The sequence below is a fragment of the Ambystoma mexicanum genome, chromosome 8, assembly GCF_040938575.1.
Source record: "Ambystoma mexicanum isolate Mex_15411 chromosome 8, UKY_AmexF1_1, whole genome shotgun sequence".
Lineage (NCBI taxonomy): Eukaryota > Metazoa > Chordata > Amphibia > Caudata > Ambystomatidae > Ambystoma > Ambystoma mexicanum.
In genome coordinates, this window is record NC_090929.1 from 1,490,618,764 (window position 1) to 1,490,641,893 (window position 23,130).

General features: G+C 46.2%; 1 protein-coding gene across 3 annotated transcripts in view; it reads left to right on the forward strand.

Annotated features, from left to right (window-relative positions):
• MFSD13A (major facilitator superfamily domain containing 13A) overlaps positions 1-23,130 on the forward strand; it is a 508,579-nt gene that overhangs the window by 360,764 nt on the left and 124,685 nt on the right. For all 3 annotated transcript variants that reach the window (XM_069611670.1, XM_069611671.1, XM_069611672.1), the window contains exon 7: positions 2,258-2,429. In XM_069611670.1, coding sequence (XP_069467771.1) covers positions 2,258-2,429 — 172 coding nt within the window. The remainder of the gene's footprint in view (positions 1-2,257; positions 2,430-23,130) is intronic.

A 23,130-nucleotide genomic window follows, 5' to 3' on the forward strand; every position in this document is an offset into this window, starting at 1 on the left:
CCCATCCACTAGCTTTGCGTATATGCCTTCCATCACTGAACCCTAATATTTTGAAAAGTTATCTGAGGTTTCCTATTGGGGAATGAATAGGTGTAAACTGTGATGAAAATACCTTACATAGGCCACATGGCATGTACAGAAGACCAGACCCAGGGAGTACAGTTTCAAAGGTTTCATTTACACAAAAGTAAGGGAAGGACTTCTAGTTTGTGACCATGAAGGAAGCACATATAATTCTCACACTGCATGTGATCTTCTCGCCTCCAAGTATTGTTACAGGTTTTACAAGGGTCCCTGAACCTTACAGTGTCCTTTACTAGTCCATTGCAGGTTTTCCAGGGTTCCAAAAGCTTGCCCTGCTCAGGTGTTGACCAGGTCCTTGTGAGCCTTCTTATTTCCTTAGCAAGCCACAACTGCATCTTCTTCACTTGGAGGAAATTGATGCCAGGAGCCAACAGCTGCCCTTTCCACATCCAAACCTGTACCCATGGTGCTGTTGCTTTTCTCATCTAGACATTGGTCTTTCTTCCCTCCACCCCCCCTGACGCACTTTCTCTGGCCTCTGAGCCTGAATCTTGTAATTCCTTCCTCACTCTTCCACCTGCCTTGGGCCCACTCTGCATCCCTGTTCCTTCCTCCACTGTCAAACTATTTTCAACTTCTGTTCTTACTGTTTTCTTTGCCTCCCGAGTTCCATCTTCACCTCCTGATAGTACCCCCCCTTCTTGATATTGCCTTATCCTCCAGACATTATCACTGACTCCACAGTGTTCCCTGTACTTCCTGATGTTACCTTCTTCACCTTAGCACAACCTATGCCGCCTGATGTTGTCACCCCTCCTCTCTACTCCCTATCACTGCCTCAATATCACCTTCACCTCCTGCTGTTACCACCTCTGCCTCACTACTACCTTCACTTTCAGATGTAATCACTTCCTCCTCTGTGCTACATTACCATGTGATAAAACTACCTAATTCTCACTACTACCTTCTCCTGATTGTGCCACCTGTTTTTTCTTTCCATCTTGCCACCAACAACCTCCCACGTATCACTCTACACTGCTGAGTTCTCTGGGCTTGGGGCCGTTCCCCCTGGGTTACCCTTTGCATCAGGAACTGGACATGTGGTTCAAAATTGGTACAGGGCTGTGATTGTCATTCCTGGGCCCACAGGAACATACTTTGTTAAAGGGGTCAGATCAGGTTTTTATTGGGCGTGCCAGCCATCTTGGAAACCATTTCTTCCCTCTCTTACTGTGTAGCTTTGCCTGGGGAAGGACAGATATCGACTGATACCCTAGCATGTGGTGATGTTGCTTGTAAACCCCATGACAGTCTCTCCAACTCTGATATAGTTGTAAAGAATCCTGGTTCTTGGTGAATGTGCAAATCTGTCTCCTCTGCATGGCAATTCTCTTCAGGTACATAATGAGTTAGACATGTGTACCTTTTTCACAGGAATTCCTGCTGGTGGAAAAATATGAACTAGCAATATTGTATCCCGTGCAAGTGTTAGGGGCTCAGGGAGCATTTCTCTAAGCCTTTAAAAAATCACTTTTTATATGACAGGATGTTTTGCAACAGTATTAGTGCGAGTTTTAAAGATATCTTGAGAATAAAGCGGTTGGTGGATCAAAGTGTTTATTTGATCTGAAGATTCGAGGTTTGGTTTATGAGGTGGTACATATAAGTTTGTAACTATCACCTGCCACATGAAGGAGGCCATGAAAGGGTAACCAGGGGATCCACCTCCCTCAACCCCCTTCTGGTCCCCGGCCCATCATCTACAAGCTCGGAGAGGCTCCCACGCCATTAATCGCCCTTTTTATGGTCTCCATAACCATGCTGCGGACTTGTTACAATCTACCATATTCGAGGACAAAATGTGTTAATTGTGATTAAAAATATATTTGTCATCAGGGTGTGTGCTAGGAATTAAGGTAGTTACTAATAGTTAAGTTGATAATGTTTTCTTAGAATAAATCGATGATGGCCTGCTTGGTAGCTAAAGTCATACAGGGTGTAAATGTGTTGTGATTAGATTCAGTCCAGCATTGCCCTCCTATTTAAAAAAAGGTATTACTACTTGTGAATATTGGCTATAATTCACTGAGGTATTCAAAAGATCGTAGACATGTGGGCAATGCTCATCAATTTTAAACAAATTAGTAAAGTGCAGATTCAATGCTTCTTATTCATAATCATGTACAATTGCAAGTCTTTAATGTATCCACACTGTCTTTTTCTTTGTTCGCAGGTGTCGCCTACATTGCTCCCCATTTGAACAATCTTTATTTCTTGTCCCTGTGTCAAAAATATGGTGTTTATTCTGTTATTCGATGGTTGTTTTTCCTGAAGTTAGCTCTTAGCGTGGTGATGCTATTTGCTGGACCTGACCATATATACCTTCTTTGCTTCTTTATAGCCAGGTAAGTAAGAATTGCTCCACTCTTTCTTTTCATTTGAAGTAAAGAATTCATGTACTTTTAATCTGACGGTAGAATTGCTGATTCCAGCAAATGTGATTTGATGATTTTTTTAAAGAAAGAAACTTGAATTCCTGAAGATAATTTCAAACTGATAATGCAATGTTTAGTTTGACAGATCTACATGTTATCAGTGTTTGTGTCTTTCGCTAAGTTTACCTTGTGCACTTTAAACAGTGCAGAATGATTTCAAACCTAACCAATCTATTCAGTTATTACTGGACTACACTGCCTGTCCTATACTTAAAGTATCTTGGAGATTATGGACCATTCTCCCTTTTCATTTCACCCTTCATTTAAAGACCTGGCTCTGCAATGCCTCCACCTACTTGGGTGAATGGATTTTACAAGGACAATACAGCCTGTACCATTACCTCCTTTTGAGTGGAGGTAATTCCTCCAGTCAAAATCACTTAGTTTTTAGGGTCCATAGGTGTCCTAACCAATAATTGGGCAGTATTTGCAATTTCCGCCACACAGAGGCCTTATCGTTTTGGAGCATTAACTTTTAGTGTATGAGTATATGTGAGATATATTAGTTAACGTTACTAAAGTGATAATTAGTTTACTCTTTTGTTAGCCATTTTTAAGAATTTATGGGATTTCTTAAGAGACACCAGATGTTCTCTCTCATACAGATATAATGGACCATGCAAAGCACGGGACTAGCCTCTTCTAACAACTAATGTCAAAGTAACATCCTTAATTATTCTGTTTAAACCAGCTTTCTGTTATATATTGCAGTCAAATCCCCTGCCACCCCCCAAAAGGCAAGGCTTACTTATCTGCCTTTTTGTGATCTTGTAGATCATGAAGTGATCTCTTTGGCCCATCAACATTGTGAATTCAGAAGAAACTCCTACAACTTAGATCCATTATGAAATTAAATTCTGAACTGAGTACAAGACATTAGTGGGGTAGAGCCAATCCGTCCTTAAGTATTAATGAGGTTACTTTTGCCAACATCAGATTTCCTAAGGTCTGACAAAAAATGTCATGGTGTTCTTCACACCATCATTTTCCCCCAATCTGTTTTTCCAGGACACATCTTTCTAGTAAGGTCATCTTCAGTGAAAATCAACCAAAATAGACAACCAGCTCTAGAACGAACACCTCCACACCCCATATATAATTATATTTGTGTCATTTGTACTAATACTAATTAACACTCTCAATACAATGTAATGAGCTATAAACTACTGTACTCTTTATTTACACTCAAGACATAAAATATTCTTTCACACATGCTTTATAAATCCATATTGCTAGTACAAAGCAGTGCCATACTTGCACACAATTTCCACTACGGTTAGCACCCACTAAGCACAAAGCTTTTTATCTTTTTTGTTTCTTTCAAAAGTGTGGAGCCCCCCCCCCCCCTATTGAGAACGATCATCGCTCAAATAACCGGTTCTGTGCAGTTTCCCACTCAGGAGGATCTACACTACAACCAAGTTTTTAGCTTGCTGTACCTTTCACAAAGGAGAAATATCTACCAACTCCCTTTATTTCCCCCTCTCCCTCTCTTTACATTTCTCCCTCTCTCCTTGTACTCCTTTGTTTGTAAATGAGGTGTCCTCTTTGGGTCCACTCTTTCCTTGGCCCCACGTACCTCTGCTATAGTCTCTTCGCTCTACTAACCAGTTCCTACTCTCCGTCCAAAAGCCTCCCTGTGCACAATCTGCTATTTTTCCTTACTGGCTCCTGAGCTCTTGAATTCTCTTCCGCTTGATGTTTGATCATCTCCATAGCTTCATCCTTTCCGCTCCCGTTTTAAACTTTATCTGCTTAGCTCTGACCTGTAGTTCTTTCTCTTGCTTTTCCTCAATTTTTTGTTTTTTGTTTCACATGAATTTTGTTCCTCATTTATTTGTGCAGCGCTTTGACAAAAGCGCTTTAATCATTTTACAAAATACAAATACCCATGATTAAATTGCTGTTCAATAGCAAACCCGCCAGATGCTCAGTGGGTAGTGATTTCTCTTGTACTAAGCATATAGAGCAAACTCTTTCCAGAGCCTTGTGTTCAGTGCAGCACTATTGTCTACCCCAAACCTTGCCACAGCCCCAGGGGGGCATTTTGACTGCCTTTGGGTGGAGGTTAGGCTCTGGCAAACAGTGTATGTTGAAAATCATGACACATTGTTTGGTTTGGGAAGTGTCAGGTGCTCACAACACTGAAGAAGAAAGTATAGAGATGTGACCAGGAGGGCAGGAATAGAGGAGTCAGATTGACATGAGTAGTTGGTAGGGGAAAAAAGGTGTTAGAGGACTGGGATGAAGAATTGTTACAGGAAGTAATCTGAGAGAAGGAAGATTAGAGACCCTGAAGTGGGAGATCAGGAGAGGCAGTGGATGTAGACAGCCCTGAGGTAGAGCATAAGAGGGAGATGTTTCTTATAGATTCAGAAGATATATAAAGGGCGCCTGCCAGAGCCCTGATATGCCCAGGAGGGTACCTGTATACAAAATGCTAGAAATCGGGGTGAGGGATCCGTAGACAGCTATCTGGTTTGGACGCTATTTTATTTTTGCCTCCAACCAATTTTTTGCACAGATGCCAATTTTAAAAGTTTACATAACTTTCGATCACAGGAAATACAGGTGAGTATCAACCTCTCTGGTATCGAGGTACAATTTCCAAAGTGGTGCACAAGTCTCAGGTACAGATAATTGAAGACAAAATATGACGAAGTGCTACCCAGGACTGTAGTAGGTCCGGGGATGCTGAACAAGACGGTGTACACAACACTATCTACAAACACATATACAATGGGGTTGTGTCACAGGACATCAACACTGTATTGTTTCGGCCATATGGGCTGGGTAAGAGCCCAAAGTGGTAGTGGCCTTCATCAGGATGAACGCTGATCGTGGTACTGTCCGTGTGGGTAATCGTCTGTTATAGTTGCAGCAGGGGCGCTGTGCTTTGAGAGTCCTTAGAGAATGCAGGACTATGAAGGAACCGTGACACTAAGTTGCATGGGATGACTCAGAAGTTATTCGGGTCCTACAGGCAGGAAGATTAGGCCTGTAACGTCTGGGAGCGGAGCGCAATGGATGCGGCTGAACTCCTCGTGGCAATGGTTGCTGCAGCATAGTCCTGCATTCTCTAAGGACTCTCAAAGCACAGCGCCCCTGCTGCAAGTATAGCAGACTATTAGGGCCCTCATTGCCTTCCCCAGCTTGACATTATACAGACTGAGCAGAAGATCGATGCAGGGTGTTGCCCTGTGTCTTGCCCAAGAGAAGACTTTAACAACAAGAAAGACCAAGTCCGAGATGAAAAAGGCAAAGAAGGGAAGAACATCATGAGAGCAGTTCAAAACTGTGGTCTCTAAAGAACCCAGAAGGGACCAGGGCATGGATGTTTGGAGACACCTAGAAACTTTACCTAGTGACTTTTTTACAAGACCTCTCCCAGGAAGGGAACCCTCAGAAAAACTCTGAATTGGGGGGCACTGTTGAGCAGCCAAGCAACATGGCTGCCTAGCCAGTGAGCTCCGTTCCTGCCCACCAGAATCTGCTTTGTATCGGCGCTAATCCTCATCATCCCCTACCGCTAATGCCACGATTCTTCTACTGCTGCTTTCCTCTCCTTGTGTCCGAAGTCTGGGGTGAAATCGGAGCTAGCATCCTGAGTATTAGGTGCCTGGGCCAGCGGCGGCATCCGGCCTCCTTGCGTGGCCGCTCTTGCCCGTTGCAGCGTCGGCCGCCGGGCCCCTGCCGTGTTCTATCTCTGGGCACCGTCATCTGCTGACTACCTGCGGCCCCTCTGCCTCGGCTGGATCTTCTCTCCCGCTTATGCCAGGCGAGGCGGGGCCTTGGGACACCCGCCGCCCCGGCCGTGTACGTGTGGCTGGCCTGCTCGGTGCGGCTGCTCCGACGGCTGCCTGCCGGGTGGAGTGCCGGGCCGTTCCTGCGGCCGTGGATTGGACTGGAGCCCCGGCGCCCACTTGCATACATGTGCGGCCCCCCCGGGCTGGAGGATCGGGGGCCGCCTGAGCTGTGTTGAGGGGCAGCGGGGTATTCGCTCGTTGGCCTGAGGACACGGAGACGCCGTGTGAGCGTACCTGCTTTCCCCACCACCCATGCAGCGGCGTCTCCGGCCTGCAACGGCCGCGGGACGTGGGCGCTGCCCCCCGTGGCAATGAACAGGATTGGCCCCATTACTCCACCGAGGAGCTATCAACGCTGCCCCCCCCCCCTGTGGCGCACCTGTGCTGGAATGTGGGACACTCAACTGCTGCACAGCCCTCGGCGGTGTGGATCGCGACATTAACCCCTGGCTGGCCGCGGTTCCCGCGCCTCATTGGCCCCAGTCCTGCGCCGAGGAACATACGGGTCTAGCCACCCTAAAGGCTATAAGGTGGGTGCTGGAAGCTGTTCTATGCCCTGCTGGGGTTCTCCACCCACCCCGCTACTGGTATTTCACCCAGTGTGTTGAGATACAGCCAAGGGAGACTGCCTAAACATAAGCCTGCACCGCTCCCCCCGAACTCTCTGTGCCCACGGTGCCTGTGGGCCCCCGCGGTCCACCCGCTGTGACTTACTATCCTATCACTTCCATGGCCACCTGGAGGGGCCCTGTCTGATTGGACTCCACATATTCAAGTGCTGGGGATCTCCCACTCGGATCTGCTGGTTCCAGGGGGCTGCAGAGGGGGGAAATCATCCCACTATCTAAACGCACGTAGCTGTGAACAGTTTCACCCGTTCAGCCCTGTGGGGACACCCTGCTTGACTCACTAACGGCTCGCAGCCATGTGGGCCCGGGCATACTCCTAGCGACACAAATCACACAGGGCTCGCCTGTCCTCCCCCGGCTCTCTCCACCTGCAGCGCCTATGGCCGCGACGGGGCCTCAGCGTGGTCCAGCACAAAACGGTGCGATCCAGGCCTCCTCCACCATCTATATCATCGTGTTGGCCCTGACTCTTCCCCAGAAGAATGTCTAACAGATCGCGTGCCACTAGCAAAGCCGGGGCTATGGACAAGTTCGCCAGGGCGACACCCAGGGGAGACCAGGCATCGTCCGCTACAACCCAGGAGGGCGGCGACCTTCTGCCGGACCCCCCGCAGCCGGACTTGGCCACTATGATGGAATCCATGGCTAAAAACTTTGCAGCATTTCATGAAAAGCTAGATGACATTAATGCGAATGTGGCGTCATTAAGGGCTAAACTTGACCAGCACGGAGCTAGGATTACTGAAGTGGAGCAGAGGACTGGCACCACTGAAGACAATGTGCATGTTCTGCAAAACACAGTGTCAGAGCTCGTCCGAGACATGAAACAGGTCAGAATCTAAATGCGATGACCTCGAATCGAGGTTGCAGAGAAATAACATTCGCATAATTGGGGTCCCTGAAACTGCACTCAAAGGGCGCATGGAACTAGCGGTGGAAAAACTCATCAGAGATCTCCTGGATGACCCTGATCTCTCGCCATTCTTCACGGTCGAAAGAGCTCACCGCTCCTTCGCACCTCGGCCGCGGCCAGGGGACTTCCCCAGACCTATCATAGCAAAACTGCTCAGCTATAAGGACAGGGATCATATACTCCGCCTGGCCAGGGAGAAGTGGGAATTAAGGATGGATTCACAAGTAATCGGGATGTTCCCCTATTTTTCAGTAGGTGTGCAGATGGAGAGACGCAGATTCGCTGGGGTGAAGAAAATGCTACGTGATAGGAAGATTGAATACGCTATGCTTTTCCCTGCACGCCTTAAATTCACTCATCGTAACAAGCTCTATTTCTTCACGGTCCCGGACGAGGCTGTAAAGTTCATCGAGGCACAGATTCCACTGGCAGAGCCGCCTGAGGTCCCGATGGACAACAACTAGAACTGGCCGCTGTCCTCCCCTTATGAGTTAGTCTTGATGCCCGTTAATACATGCATCCTTGCTCTGTAACCTCATTTATGTTAGCCGAGCCTCTGATTATGTTGTTTATTCAAGATTCATATCAATACTGGTGGGCGGAACGGCAGCGGTGGCCCCCACTGCAGCTGCAATTCCTGTAGAATCTAAATGTTTGTATCTTCGCCCCGGTTGGGCTTTTTTTTCATGCATCGCCAAGTTGGGGATGGCATCCAATAGTTCACTTTAGGGGTGGGTATTCACACACTGCTAGTTGGGACAGGGCAGTGAGGGCGGGGGGTTGGAAAGTTGGGGTAGGTTATATTCAAAATGGCGCAGGGGTTAAGACGGGTTACACACGATGGCAACGGTGCAGCATGGCAGCACTCATGGCGTTTATCAAGGGCAGTGCCTTTGCTTGGGATGTCCCGTAGGCTGCCTAAATGATGTCATGGAATGTACGTGGCCTGACAAATTTCACGAAATCTCGTAGGATTGCGGCCTACGCACAACGGCACGGGGTCAAGGTTCTCCTACTACAAGAGACACATGCCCTTAAACACCTATCGTCGAACATTGCACAAACTTGGGGTCTTAACAGATATTTCACCCAATACTCCACCCAAGCTAGAGGGGTCCTGACTCTCATTCACAAATCTATCCATTTTACTCTCCGCTCATCGCACATTGACGCAGAAGGCAGATATGTGATCCTGCATTGCACCTTGGCTCACGAAGAATGCTTACTGGTCAACGTATACGCGCCCAACATTGACTCCCCCGAGTTCTTTGACGGAGTGACGGCCATACTCATGAGATACATAGACGTCCCCATAATATGGGGGGGGACATGAACCTAACACTGGACAGTTTACTAGATAGGACGACGACCAGTCGCAGACCCACACCACGAGCGACCAAACGTCTCCTCTTACATATGGATTCTCTCAATTTACATGATGTATGGAGAACGCTCCACCCCCATGACAGAGACTATACTTTCTATTCCACTGTGCATGACAGTTCCTCGAGAATAGATCTGTTTCTACTCTCTGGCAGACTGGTAGGGAAGGTCTCGGATGTCGCGATACTTGCATGCACGCTATCTGATCATTCCCCTGTACTCCACAGATTCAACTCGGTGACGCAGTGCCGCTAAGACCCCACTGGCGCTTCAAATCCACCGCCCTATCAGACATTGTCTTTAAAGCCGAGATCCTAGCCGATATAACTACATTCTTTGAAAAGAACAATACAACCGATACACCCGTAGGGATTCGGTGGGAGGCGTTCAAGGTTTATATCAGGGGGATGTGCATCTCTAGAGAAGCTGGGGTCCTGAAAGCTATAAGGCAGGCCTTAACATACTCGGAAACCAAACTTAAAGCACTTGAACAGGACTACCTGACCACTCAGTCCCCAATGACCCTAGCTGCAATCAGATCAGAGCTGGAAAAGTTTGAGTCACACGCTATGAGGGAGGTACAATACTATACACGCCCTGTTGCGGCCCGTAGATATGGGGAGGGGGACAGACCGGGTAGAACCCTGGCCAGGCTAGTGCGTGCTGAGACTGGTGGGACCCGCATTGACAACATCATAGATGGCAGTGGAGTGAGGCACTGGTCAGATCAGTCCATACTAGACACTTTCACTAGCTTCTACGCCAATCTGTATGGTCCCCAACCAGAACACTCTGCCCAAGACCTAGACGACCTCCTTGAGAGCATCCCTATGACCCTTATCTCCCAAGACACCCGTGAAATATTAGACGCCCCATTTACCCTGGAGGAGATAGTTCAGGTGATATCGGACCTCCCCAAAACAAGGCGCCTGGCCCGGATAGGCTCACTTCCGAGTTCTACCAGGAGCATGTGGCTATACTAGCGCCTGTGCTACACGGGGTCTGGGCCGAATCACTTTGTTTGAATTGCCTCCCCCCCTCCCTTAGAGAAGCTTTAATAACTGTCCTCCCCAAACCTGGAAAACCCCCAGACGAGTGTTGGTCTTACAGGCCCCTATCCCTTATTAATACCGACACGAAAATCTTTGCTAAGATAATTGCTAACAGGTTTCTCCCTTTCATGTCCCACATGATCCATGAGGACCAGTGCGGTTTCATCCCGGGTCGATCCACAGCGCTGAACATCCGCCGCCTGTTTAATGTGATGTCCAGAATTGACCCAGGCGCGGACGCGGTGGCGGTAACACTAGATGCCCAAAAGGCTTTTGATATGGTCTCATGGCAATATTTGTGGGCCGTGCTGGAGAAAATGGGTGTGGGTCCAAAAATGACCTCTTACATAAAACTGTTATACACGGACCCACGAGCTAGAGTTCTTGTAAACTCTGTTCCCTCCTCTCCCTTTACGCTACACAGGGGCACTCGTCAGGGATGCCCATTCTCTCCCCTCCTTTTTGCGTTCACTATAGAACCCATGGCTGATCATGTAAGGGGTCGGCACGGCAATAAAGGCATACGATTAATGGATGCACCAGAGATCATCTCTCTATATGCAGATGACGTGCTCCTGTATGTCAGAAATCCTTCCACATATTTGGACCCGATCATCCGTGATATCACCAAGATAGGTACGTTCCCAGGTTTCACAATCAACTACTCTAAGTCCGAAATTTTCCCTCTTACTGTGGCAACCCAACGACCGTCTTGTGAGTACCCTCTACGCTGGTCCCCGGGTGGGGTTAGGTATCTCGGGGTACAAATATCACTAGCCAAGGCCTCTCTATTGACAGACAACTACGAGGCAGCAGCCCACCTAGTCTTCTCCAAGTTCTCCAAATGGCGCAATCTACCTCTATCCCTAGCAGGCAGACTCTCTCTAATAAAGATGGTAGTGGTCCCCAAACTCCTGTATGTCTTTGCTAACGTGCCAATCTGGCCTGGGATTCAATACTTCAAGAAGCTCCACTCGGAGTGCGCCCAATTTCTCTGGCATCCAGGCTCAGTCCGCAAGAAGTGGCAACACATGACGCTGCCCTATGACAAAGGGGGTTTCACGGCCCCAGACCTTCGCCTGTACTGGAATGCTGCACAGGCCCGTCATGCCTCCCATTGGTACATGTTCCAGAATCTGCCCATACACGTAAAACTTGAGAAACTGGCGGGAGGTGGAACTAACATCATGTCCCTGCTACTGTACCGCGCATTCCAAACAGATGCTCATGCGGACCCGGTGGCCGCTACGGTTAGGGCCTGGAGGAGCATCCTAGGCTCTGACCAGGAACAGCGCCCATACTACAAGTGGCTTCCCCTGTGGCAGTTCCCCGGACTCCCCCACCCACACACATGATCCAAATCTCATACGCTACTGGGAAAACCTGGGATACCGTGCCCTTGCTGACCTCTTCCCCGATGGTGTTTTTATCACCCCCCAAACATGGCGCCCTGATCACTCTAATTCTTCACTCGAAATGCTGCAGTATTATAGGCTTAGAGCTGCAGTACGGACGATGTGGCCCTCATGCCCTATTGAACCCCCAGACTCTCCTGAAATACAATATATAGCAAATTCCGGAGGTGCCAAAAGCATAATTTCTAATTTGTACAAAATGCAACTGAATAACACTGCGGACAACTCTCTTAAACCACGCGAGGCTTGGGCTAGGGAACTTGGAGTGGAAATCACAGACGATCTCTGGGGCATAATGTGTACACACACACACGAGGGGTCTCCCTAAGCGCCAGATTCCGCTGCATACAATTTAAGCTCCTTAATAGGCTCTATTACACACCGTATAGAGTTGCGTCATTCACAGGCACCCCGACCCCTGTGTGCCCCAAATTCAAATCCTGTGAGGCAGACCATGTACACGTGTCCTGGGCTTGCCCTGCCCTCAACACATTCTGGACGGCCGAAATAGTTGGTTCTCCGGTGACTATGGAGCCACTTGCCATACTATTTGGTGCTTGGGAAGGTGAGAGTGTAAAGAAAATGGCAACATTTGTAAATGTAAGTATTATGGTGGCCAAAAGATGCATATTGCAATGCTGGAAGCGCCGCAATCCTCCCACTTTTACGATGTGGCTGAAAGCCCTTACCTGGACACAAATGTGCGAAGAGGAATACATTGGATCCCTACCTCTGACATCTCGCCCCAAAAATGTCTGGTCGGAATTTTGTAGCTATTTAAATGGCAGAGATGAAGTGGAACTGACCTCATCTCCCCTACCAGGACAATCCGACATGCCACGGGTGATCTAACTTCTCCTATTGGTTTTTGCCTTTTCTTTGTGCTTCTCGACGCCTCCCCGCGATATCAGTTGTTATCAGCTTGTGATGTATAACCTAACCATGGTGTGGTGCCGATTGTACGGTTATGTTGTCAGCTCATTGCCATGTAATTTGAACTGTGCCTGTCTTGACCTTTATGCCAATAAATAAAAGTTTAAAAAAAAAAAGAAAAACTCTGAATTGAAGAACTGCAATTCTGAACTTTTAGTTAGCCTGGAATTTTGAGTTAGTTTGAGATCCGCAGAACGCTCCTGACAATTTTATTTAAAGTTTACGAAGTCCCTATTTTGTTAATTTGTACCACACTTTATATAGACCCCTTAATAAAACACTCGGACATTGAGTTACCCTTGTAGTCCGGCAATTGGATCCCTGGTGGAGATGGCATAGCACCTGAAATACTGTAGAGCATCATAGCAGAGAATTTGTTCAAGGAGAGATCCCAGCAGATTGCTTTGTCTTTGACCATATGGACAAGATACGACAGTCGGTCAAATCCATTTCCATCATTTACTACATCTGTGAAGAGGAAGTTCTCACTTCGCATGATCCTTTTATAAGTCCTACCATGAAGTGCAGAGTTCAAAAAGCAACTCAAGAAGAACCCTTATAGGGAGAGTCCTCAAGTGTTTTCTGGTGAGGGCTTATAAACAAAAGCCTGTAGTGTTCTGCAGGGTTGCCACCAAGTTGGTCCTAACTCACCCTATGGTAAATGTGACGGAGCAGCCATGGGGGATAACAAGGTGCAGCTGGTTACATATAATCAAACAGTAAAGAGAAGGCTACACTTTATATGTACTACAAAATATGAATGTATTCAGAAATATCCACTGAAAGTGAAGTGCTTTGGAATTTAGAAGAAGTATGCATAAAAACAGTAAAGTGCCTAAGAGAAACAGCAATTAAAATCAGTGACACACACTTTTACCAGTATAGAAAAATGCATTGACTATTTGAGAGATTTTAGGAGTGGGAAAGAAGTTCAGAATGGTGAATAACGCATTTAAATATCAAGGCTTATTAATGATCAAAATCCAAAGAGTGGTCCTAAAAAAGGCCCAACCCCTATCCTAACCAGGTAAATAAAGCTTTAGTTCAAGAGACAGTTTGAACTCTGTAGACAAACTGTCCAAAAACTGTTGGTCATGTTGCAGTACTGCAAAATGTAGCTCAATGAAGCCGTCCAAATCAAGGGAATATTTTGTGAACATTTTCTGAAATATCATATGGTGTTGGAAATTCATTAGTTGGAGGGGACATCTAATGGAACTGTCCAAACATTTAAAAAGTAGGCAGATTTGGTGCAGAGTCAATCTGCAGCAGACACTTTTGCTTACCAGTTCTGCTGTTGCAGTTGGAGCTGGTTTGAAGAGGTGGGCTATACCATGCAATACCCCTTTCACAGCACGGAGCGCTGGTGCAGAGTCAGTCTGCAGCAGTCCGTGGTGGTAGAGCAGCTCTGAGTCTGGACACTTTTCTGTGGCGACTGGGGAAATTGCCTCACTTCACGGTGAACAAACTTTTAATTAATTATTTTTGACATTTTGGCTTGTCTGCATTTCTGCAGTAATTAAATGTTCTTTGTGGGATCTACATCATCAGCAGGCAGAGTGATAACTGTTGGTTCATAGAGCCATTTGGGCTTCCTTTGAGCTGTCTTCGCTGTACCTTGCCTGGTGGGCAGGACGCCAAAGCGTGGTGCTTGTGGTGCAGCTGTGACACGTGCTGCAAAGCTTGTCGCTATCGCTCGGCCTGGTGTTATGGGAAAACCTACAACGGTGATGGTGCAAATTTGCAAGGAAGGTGAAGTTCTGCTGGTTCAGACACTTAGTGCTGGTGAGAGCTGCAAAATATGTGGGGAAAATAGTACAGCTCTCTTCTGCCGTTCAACACAGACTTGTCCTCAAAAGACCTTCAGAGTCTCCGGCATAGAAAACAGGGACAAGTATATGGTGTAAATTACCAACTTTAGCTGAGGCTTTGGAGAGAAGGTTATCTAGCAAGTAAACTGTCTCGGCAGAATACCATACTGAATGAGGCGACAGGATCTCCAGGTTGGATTTTCACAACCATTGAGGCTCAAGCCTCTACTATGGATACAATGTTGACTGGCATTGCCTCATTCACTGAGTTGTTGATGACACACATAAATAGTGAGCAGGTGTCTCAGCCCCACTTCAATCATGTGGCTCGTGTATCGGCTGATGATTGGTAAAGACGCAAATCTAAATGAGCTATCAAATAGACAGTAATGTATGAGGATGTGTGCACCAAAAAGAATAGGAAAGGGCATTCTAATGAGCTTGACCGTCGAAGTCTGGCGGTACTTGTACCAAAGGCGCCACAGTCGGTGGCCATACCAACAGGGAATCCAGACGAGAGTCCCCAACTCCAAAGCCGCTTTCAGGGGGTCGCAGGATCACACTAAGGGCAGGGTGAAAACCCTTCCTCATTATGTGGTTAACACCTCCTTCTCCATTGAAGAGGGGTCTGAGGACGAGGTGATCTTGGATCCTGATAAGAGCAAGGGGAACATGCGTAACTAAGTCAATCGGGTCCAGGGGCGCACTAAAGTAAACTTACAATCCAAGGCTAAGCAGTGTAAAACCAGAGGAGGGCACGCAATAAAACCTAGGACGAATGGTGATGACGGCAATGAAGTGGTGTACTGCCTTGAAGGATTGTTTGGCACGGTAGACGCTGAGCCTCGTGGTGTTGCCTTAAGCGTTTCAGTGCAGACTGATTCCTGTGTTTCCACCCCTGAACTGACTGAGGTTTCGTCTGTCTGTGAGGCCTCAAAGAAGCTTAAGGTTCTCAAAATCTGTACTGTATTCTGTCACAGTGACACCTTCTACTTGAATATATCCAGAGTGTTGGAACTGTTTCAGGGTATCATTCCATTGCATTACATAAGAAGCGATGATATGCAATATGTGAAAATTTCAAATATGCGACTTCGCTTATTCATTTTTGCAACATCGTGATTTACTCTCAAGAATGGGTTATGAATGCTTGGTTGTGGATCACATTGCAGGTGGGAACAATTGTGATGGCACTCTTAACAAATTTCCACTCTCCCGAAGGCACGACTGCTCCATGGCAGTTGAACATTTGGCTCAAAACCTTCAAAAAAATGTGAATTTCAGCAATGATGCTCTACAGAAAAGAGCTCTATGGAGGACTACCTTGGCACTTCCTCCCAGATGCCCACGACGGGCCTCCTTCAGGGCCACCGTGGCGGTGTGGTTAACAAAAGTCTAGCTGCTAGGGAGCCTGAGGAGTAGTGCCATTGGGAGTGGCTTGCAAACCTGATAGGGCAGAGGGGGCTGGCTGGGTCCTAGCCTCCCGTTTCTCATGGTGTCCTGGGACACAAGGGGCAACTCATTTGATTGAACAGGATGGATTACTGGAGGTTTTAGACACTGTTTGTGTCATGGCATTCAGCCTCTACAGCCATTGATGGATAGTGTATTATCTCTAAATTGGCTAGCCAAAGATTTAGGTTTACGCCGAAGGGGGACTTGATTTTGGGTGTAAAACATCCCCTGTTACTCAAGGAATTGCCCCACATGTCCAATTTTATCCTGATGGGAAGAATTATGTCAACTGGAGATATTAAGTCTGGGGCTGGGGGAGAATTCAAAGTCCTTAATGTTTATGTCCCTCCTTATATTATGAAGAAAAAATAAAGGGGTAAACCTGCACTATAGTCCCTGATCCTTCAGGTATTATGCAACACAAAACTATATATTGGATCAGTAGAACGGGTTGACTCTGGCAAAATTTAGAACATATCACATTTTATTTAAGTTACTTTATTACAAATATATATCTTTGATTTCATAAGTACTCTAAAAAATCCAACAATTCATCACCTTATTCATACCCTAATACACTCCCCATTCTAACATATCTATCTAAAAAACACCAAAATCTACCCTGCTTTCAATTTTTGGCACAGCATCCACTATTTATTGTTGTTTAATAGCATATTCAACAATGACCCAGTCCATAATATCAAGTGTCATTATGTAGCTGATGTGGTATTTGACCAGATATCTTGTTTGTAGAAAAACGTCGACACATGTTTCGGTCAGAGACCTTCTTCAAGACGTCGGGCAAGAGGACAATACTCCGCCCTATTATAAGCTTGTATAGGCCAGGATTCAATCCCCAAGAAGCAATTCCTAGGATCGTGAAAAAGGACCACAGGAATTAATCCTCCACTGGCCTCGGTATTTATATCGAGCATATATCTGATGGTACAGAGAGCAACTCGTGTGGGACCTACACGGTTGTGCAGGCAGGACGTACACTAATGTACTGAAATCACTAGATCCTCAATGGACTCCTCGATAACTGGGTCCAATCAATCGACAGCCAAAGGCAGGAAAAACCACTACTACGGACGGCGTTCCATTCGCGCGTAACCGCCAACTCTGTTAACACAAATAACTGTTAACAGAGTTGGCGGTTACGCGCGAATGGAACGCCGTCCGTAGTAGTGGTTTTTCCTGCCTTTGGCTGTCGATTGATTGTACCCAGTTATCGAGGAGTCCATTGAGGATCTAGTGATTTCAGTACATTAGTGTACGTCCTGCCTGCACAACCGTGTAGGTCCCACACGAGTTGCTCTCTGTACCATCAGATATATGCTCGATATAAATACCGAGGCCAGTGGAGGATTAATTCCTGTGGTCCTTTTTCACGATCCTAGGAATTGCTTCTTGGGGATTGAATCCTGGCCTATACAAGCTTATAATAGGGCGGAGTATTGTCCTCTTGCCCGACGTCCTGAAGAAGGTCTCTGACCGAAACACGTGTCGACGTTTTTCTACAAACAAGATATCTGGTCAAATACCACATCAGCTACATAATGACACTTGATATTATGGACTGGGTCATTGTTGAATATGCTATTAAACAACAATAAATAGTGGATGCTCTGCCAAAAATTGAAAGCAGGGTAGATTTTGGTGTTTTTTAGATAGATATGTTAGAATGGGGAGTGTATTAGGGTATGAATGAGGTGATGAATTGTTGGATTTTTTTAGAGTACTTATGAAATCAAAGATATATTTTTGTAATAAAGTAACTTAAATAAAATGTGATATGTTCTAAATTTTGCCAGAGTCAACCCGTTCTACTGATCCTCCTTATATTATGCCACATGTTGAAATCCTTAAGGAGCTGGAGGCCATTATTGATAACATCGAGAGGCACCTTCCACTACTTGTGTGCAGGATTCCATGTGACACGATGTAGAAGAACCAGATCTGGAGTTCGGGCCCACCACTCTTCTGAGTTGCAGACTTGATGAAGCCTGCGACCGAGGTATTGGTTAGGCAAACCTGCTATACTAATTTGGCTTCTACATGGCCAATGGAGACCGGCCCTTGGATAGCCCCAACTCCTCCAGCATTATTGACGATATCTTTATCTCGCAGGTCCCTACCTTGATTGAAGACCTGTGTCTTCCATCGACACTAAAGTGACCACCACCCCATTTTTGTTAGTATTGCTATGAGGGGACAACAGTCTGAACAGGAAACCCACGGGACATTGTCAGTAAATTCACAACTTACTTGAGTTTCCTGGAACTCTAATAAGATTGAGAAGGCTTCTAGGTTGGCACTGGTTCTTTTGAGCTCTTATTCACTGGAAAGTGTGACCAGGTTGCCTCTCAAAACTTGGAATCTGCTCCATTAGCCATACAGTGTTACGACAGGATGTTGAGAAAATTAGAGATGGCATCACCTGCAGCTTTAGCGGCTTCTCCAGCAAAGGAATTGGCCTTACATCTTGTCTCCTTCACCCTTAAAATAAAGAAATTAACAGCAGGGAAAGGCTTCTCCGGAGAGATCTCCGTAAATCGGCTAATTTACAACTAACCCGTCAAAACATGCCCATATGGTGAAAAAGATTAAGGCTAATGATCACAGATGGTTCAAGAAACACAAGTTCCATGTGGAATGTGCATAGTGGCGTAACCCGGTTTATAGCTGTACCATAAATAATCATAAAGTGTTCTGGAAAATTATTAATGGCAGTGGTGTACAGGGATAAAACGTTGGGGGCGACGGGGCAGCCATACAGATAAGGACTACTCCCAACAAAAAATAGGACTCTGACACGTAGGACCTTGTGCCCCTTCTTTCACCCAAATGGCTCCATGCATATGTTTGGTCCAGTCGTGTACATAGTAGCATAGGAAGAAACTACTATTATTACTGCCAAACTGGAAGAAGTGAACCTGTATCTTTTAACGTGTATGAATAACTAGGTGCAAAGGAATTATTTCAAAAACAGTTCGGTTTCCCCAGTTAAAATTATTTTACTCACTTATAAAATATTCTCATTGAGAATTGGTCTTGGGTTTTTACTCCCTAAAAATAATTTTACTCCCAACTTTAAAAAATAGGGAGTAAAATACTCCCACTTCAAAATCTTATCTGGAGAACTGGGGGATCTCTGCAACAGAATGGGAAAACCACATGCTACAGACTTTGGGCGTATGCCGTGCCCAGAATTATGATAATAACAAGGAACCATCAGATATGGCCAAATTAATTATAGCCTGTAAATCACCGAAAGCACCTGGCCCTAACTGCCTCTGTAAACAGCTCATTAAATATGACGCAAAAATGTATGGATTCTGTTGGATTGGTGAAGGCCAGGTTTTTCCATCTTGCTGGAGGGGCATTATCATCCAGTTTACAAAAAAGGAAGTCGTTCTGATCCACAGAATTATCGACTCCTAGCTATGTTAGACGTACCGGCCTAAATATTTGCCAGGGTGCTTCTCGATGAGCTTAACTGTTGAATAGAGCAATATAATATCATCCCATGCAATCAAACAGGCTTTAGGAAAGGCCATAGCGCTACCATCAATGACCTTGCCCTTGTCACTATGGTGCAACAGGCCTGGATGATTCGCAACTGCTGTATATGGTACCTTTATAGATTTCTGTGTATCCTTCAACACCGTTGATAAGGTTGTGGCCAAAGCTAATGAGCTGGCACATACCGCTTGGTCTATTAAAAATGATCGACCTGCATGAGCAAACCAAGGTTAAAGTGCACTTCGGCCAGCTGGCCAAAATGACAGGATGGATTGGCACATATGGGGCTCAAGCAAGGGTGCATCCTTGCTCCAGTGTTTAATTTATATCTGTCAGATGTTGGAGCAGCCTTTGTAAATTCCGACACTATATCGCCTAAATTAGGAGATTCCCCACTAAAGTGGTTGGCCTACGCAGATGATATAGCCTCGCTAGATCTCACTCCCAGCGGCTTGCAGGTCGCTCTGGATTTACTCAGTGTATATTCCACCTTCAATTCTCTTAAAATTAATATTGCTAAGACCAAAATAATGGTCTTTTTTCCAAAACAGAGAAAAATGAAGCATTTTACATGTCGGCTAAATAGGGCAGAGATTGAGATCGTCTCATATAAATATCTGATGATTTCTCTTGATACTCAACTGTCATGACACATCTGGAACAGACTCAAATTAAAACCGTGCAGGTAGCAGTGGCTATTTTCTCACTTGCCTTTAAGGCTGGTGGGTACACTGGTGAAATTATACCTGGTCAAGATCCTGCCGATTAGTCTATACTGGGTGGAGATATCAGCCCTGGGGAAAGGCTTGGCATTGGTCAAATTGGAACATGCACTATTGAGGAGACTCTTGACGTTGGCACACTACTCCCCTGTTGAGGCCATCTATTTGGAGGTTTGCTTTTATCCCATCTTGGTGAAGCTGAGCATGAGCTACATCATCATGTACTAAAACTTGTAAATGGCCTGACTGGTTAATTGTCCAGATTGTTGCTTGACCTGTTCAGCACCAAGAAGAGTCTTACGTTAAAGAGCTGTTTGGTCCAGATTCAATCTTGTGTAGACATTTGGAAAAGGCACACTGTGGATAACCCTATGAGTTTACCAAGTGGCAATTCAAATCAGTCATGGAAACCCGATGAAACACTCCGAACAGAGAACAGCTGATGGTGGACTTAGCCTCTAAATCAGCAACCATTTTATACTTTAAATATCTCAACGCACGTATGCGTGCCCCGAGCTATATTTTTAAATTGGTTTTATTGTTTTTCAAACCTAGAGAATGCAGTTTTCATTACAAAGAATACAGAATAACTCAACTGCTTTACAGTTGCACATACTTAACGACTAACCACAACCTGACCCCTGCCCCCCTACCCCCACCCAGCAGCCCTTGAGGCGACAGCTGGTCTAAAGTAAATTTTACAGTCCGGCGAAGCAGTTCATAGGCAAAAGACTTTTTTAGAAAAGTGGCCCTTGCATAAGACATTTCGGAATTAACATTAGAGTAGTAGGCAGATCATTGCAATGACGCTTTAGCTGTATCGTGTTGCACACTCAACTTTGTGCAATATACTTGGCTCGGAACTCGGACCATTCATTGTCAATGGAAGTGCGATCACCATGAATGGCTGCTGTTAGCTTGTCCATATTGAAGATATTACGGGAGATGTTGATCCACTCAGCTTTAGTTGGTAGACTAATTCTTTTCCACACAGTTGTAAGGCAGGCCCTCGCAGCAAGCAAGAGCCCATGTGTCATTATGGGCAATTTGAGTGTTTGTTCTTCCGTTTCGACCAAACTAAATAGGATCAAGAGTGGGTGCTTCTCCCTTTCCTCTCCTTCAAGCTCTTTTATCCAACTGAGCACTTTGTCCCAATATGCCTGGACCGCCCTACATCCCCACCACATGTGCCAGTAGTCTGCTTTCTGGCCGCAGCCCCACCAGCAGACAGGACTCACATCCTGATACATCCTGGCTAGTGGGTCATACTGCCACCTATACAAAAGCTTAATCCCATGCAATTTGTACTGACAAGAGATAGAGGTTTTCGAGGTCCTTCTACAAATCTTGAGCCATGTTTCTGGGGTGAGATGTCTCCCAAGGTCTTTTTCCCATTTATGTTTCAAAGTGATCGAGGGGGTTGTGTTGACACCAACTAGTGCTGCATACATTGCACTGATGAGTCCCTTGGAGCCTATGTATGTGTCTAGAATTTTTTCGAACAGGGTGAGGTCTCTCTGTAGCGCCTCCGTCCAGACCTCCCGGGTCATAACACCTTTTAGTTTTAGGTATTGGAAAACTGAGAGCTGACCTATGCCGAGAGCTTCCTCCAGCTCTTGGATAGTGATGAAAGCGTTATTCCTCCGCAATTGGCCTGCCCTTTCAAGCCCTGCCTCGTACCATGATTCAAAACTGCCTGGATCAGGAATGTCATCCCGAATGCCCGGGGCCCTTAAATGCGCCAGGGGGGAGGGCCATGTTGTGACTCCTTTCATTCCTTTGTTTGGTTTTCATATGGGCCATATGGTCCCGAGGATGGGGTGATTTTTAATGCTATTTCGTAATTGGGGCCCAGGTACCCATAATCATTCCCCCACGATAAAAGGACGGAGATAGTAGTTGTCTAAGCCTATCCATTGAGGGTCTTTTTGTTGTCTGACGTGTGGGATTAGCACTCGCAGTTGTGCTGCTCTATAGTACTGCTCTATGTCTGGGAGACCCACCCCGCCATCGTCTTTCGGGAGTTCGGGCCAGGATGTCCCAGGAAGAGGTGAGCGACTCTGGTTCAAGCCAGTCAAAATTGACTCCCAACTTTAGTCCATTGGTCTAGGGAGCAATAGAATGGTGGCAGCACAGATATTTCAGCAATTTACACTGGATAGAAGATGAGGAAGATCTTAAAGCAAGATTCCACAGCACATTCGAGGGGATTGTGTCCTCTGACGTATTCCACATCTTTGACAGTAATTACCACAGCTGTGCTGCTTCAGAAAACTTTTTCAGCGTAGGCGTCCCGAGTCGATGACGTCGATACGCTCCCTTTTGGCCTTGGTTGGGTGCATAAATTGTGGCATGGGTTACGACTGTGTTTTGAATGGATCCCACTATTAACATGGCCCTACCCTCCGTGTCAGTCCAGGAATTTAGGATCTTCATGCAGAGGTTCTTCCGGACCAGGATCCCCACCCCAGCTTTTTTGAGGACACCCGAACTCCAATATGTATGCCCCACTAGACCACTGGGGATCCCCTTCTCGCTATCCTTCTGATGCTTCGTCTCTTGTAAGAACATAATATCAATGTTAGACCTCTTAAATTCCCTCGCTACCAGCGAGCGTTTAGTGGGGGAATTCAAGCCTTTTACATTGAGTGTGCATATGCATAGCTTGAAATGTCTAGGTGTTGCTGCCATTGCAATGTGTGAGGTAGCCCAATAAGTGCGCCTGCCTCAATGTCTCTGCTCTAAGCGCCTGCCATATGCCTATTCCTACACAAGTAAGACGATTCCTATGTGGCCCTATGGGGGCCGCTGAACATCCTTGTAGCTCAGCCTTCAACAGTATTAGGTGTGCCTTTCTCTTCTTCTCATTTTCGTATTCATCCGTTCCACCTGACCCTTCGAGTTGCACTAGCCCACCCCATCCCCCCCCAAGCCATACGGCGTCCGATCCGGCTGGGTTATGTTCAC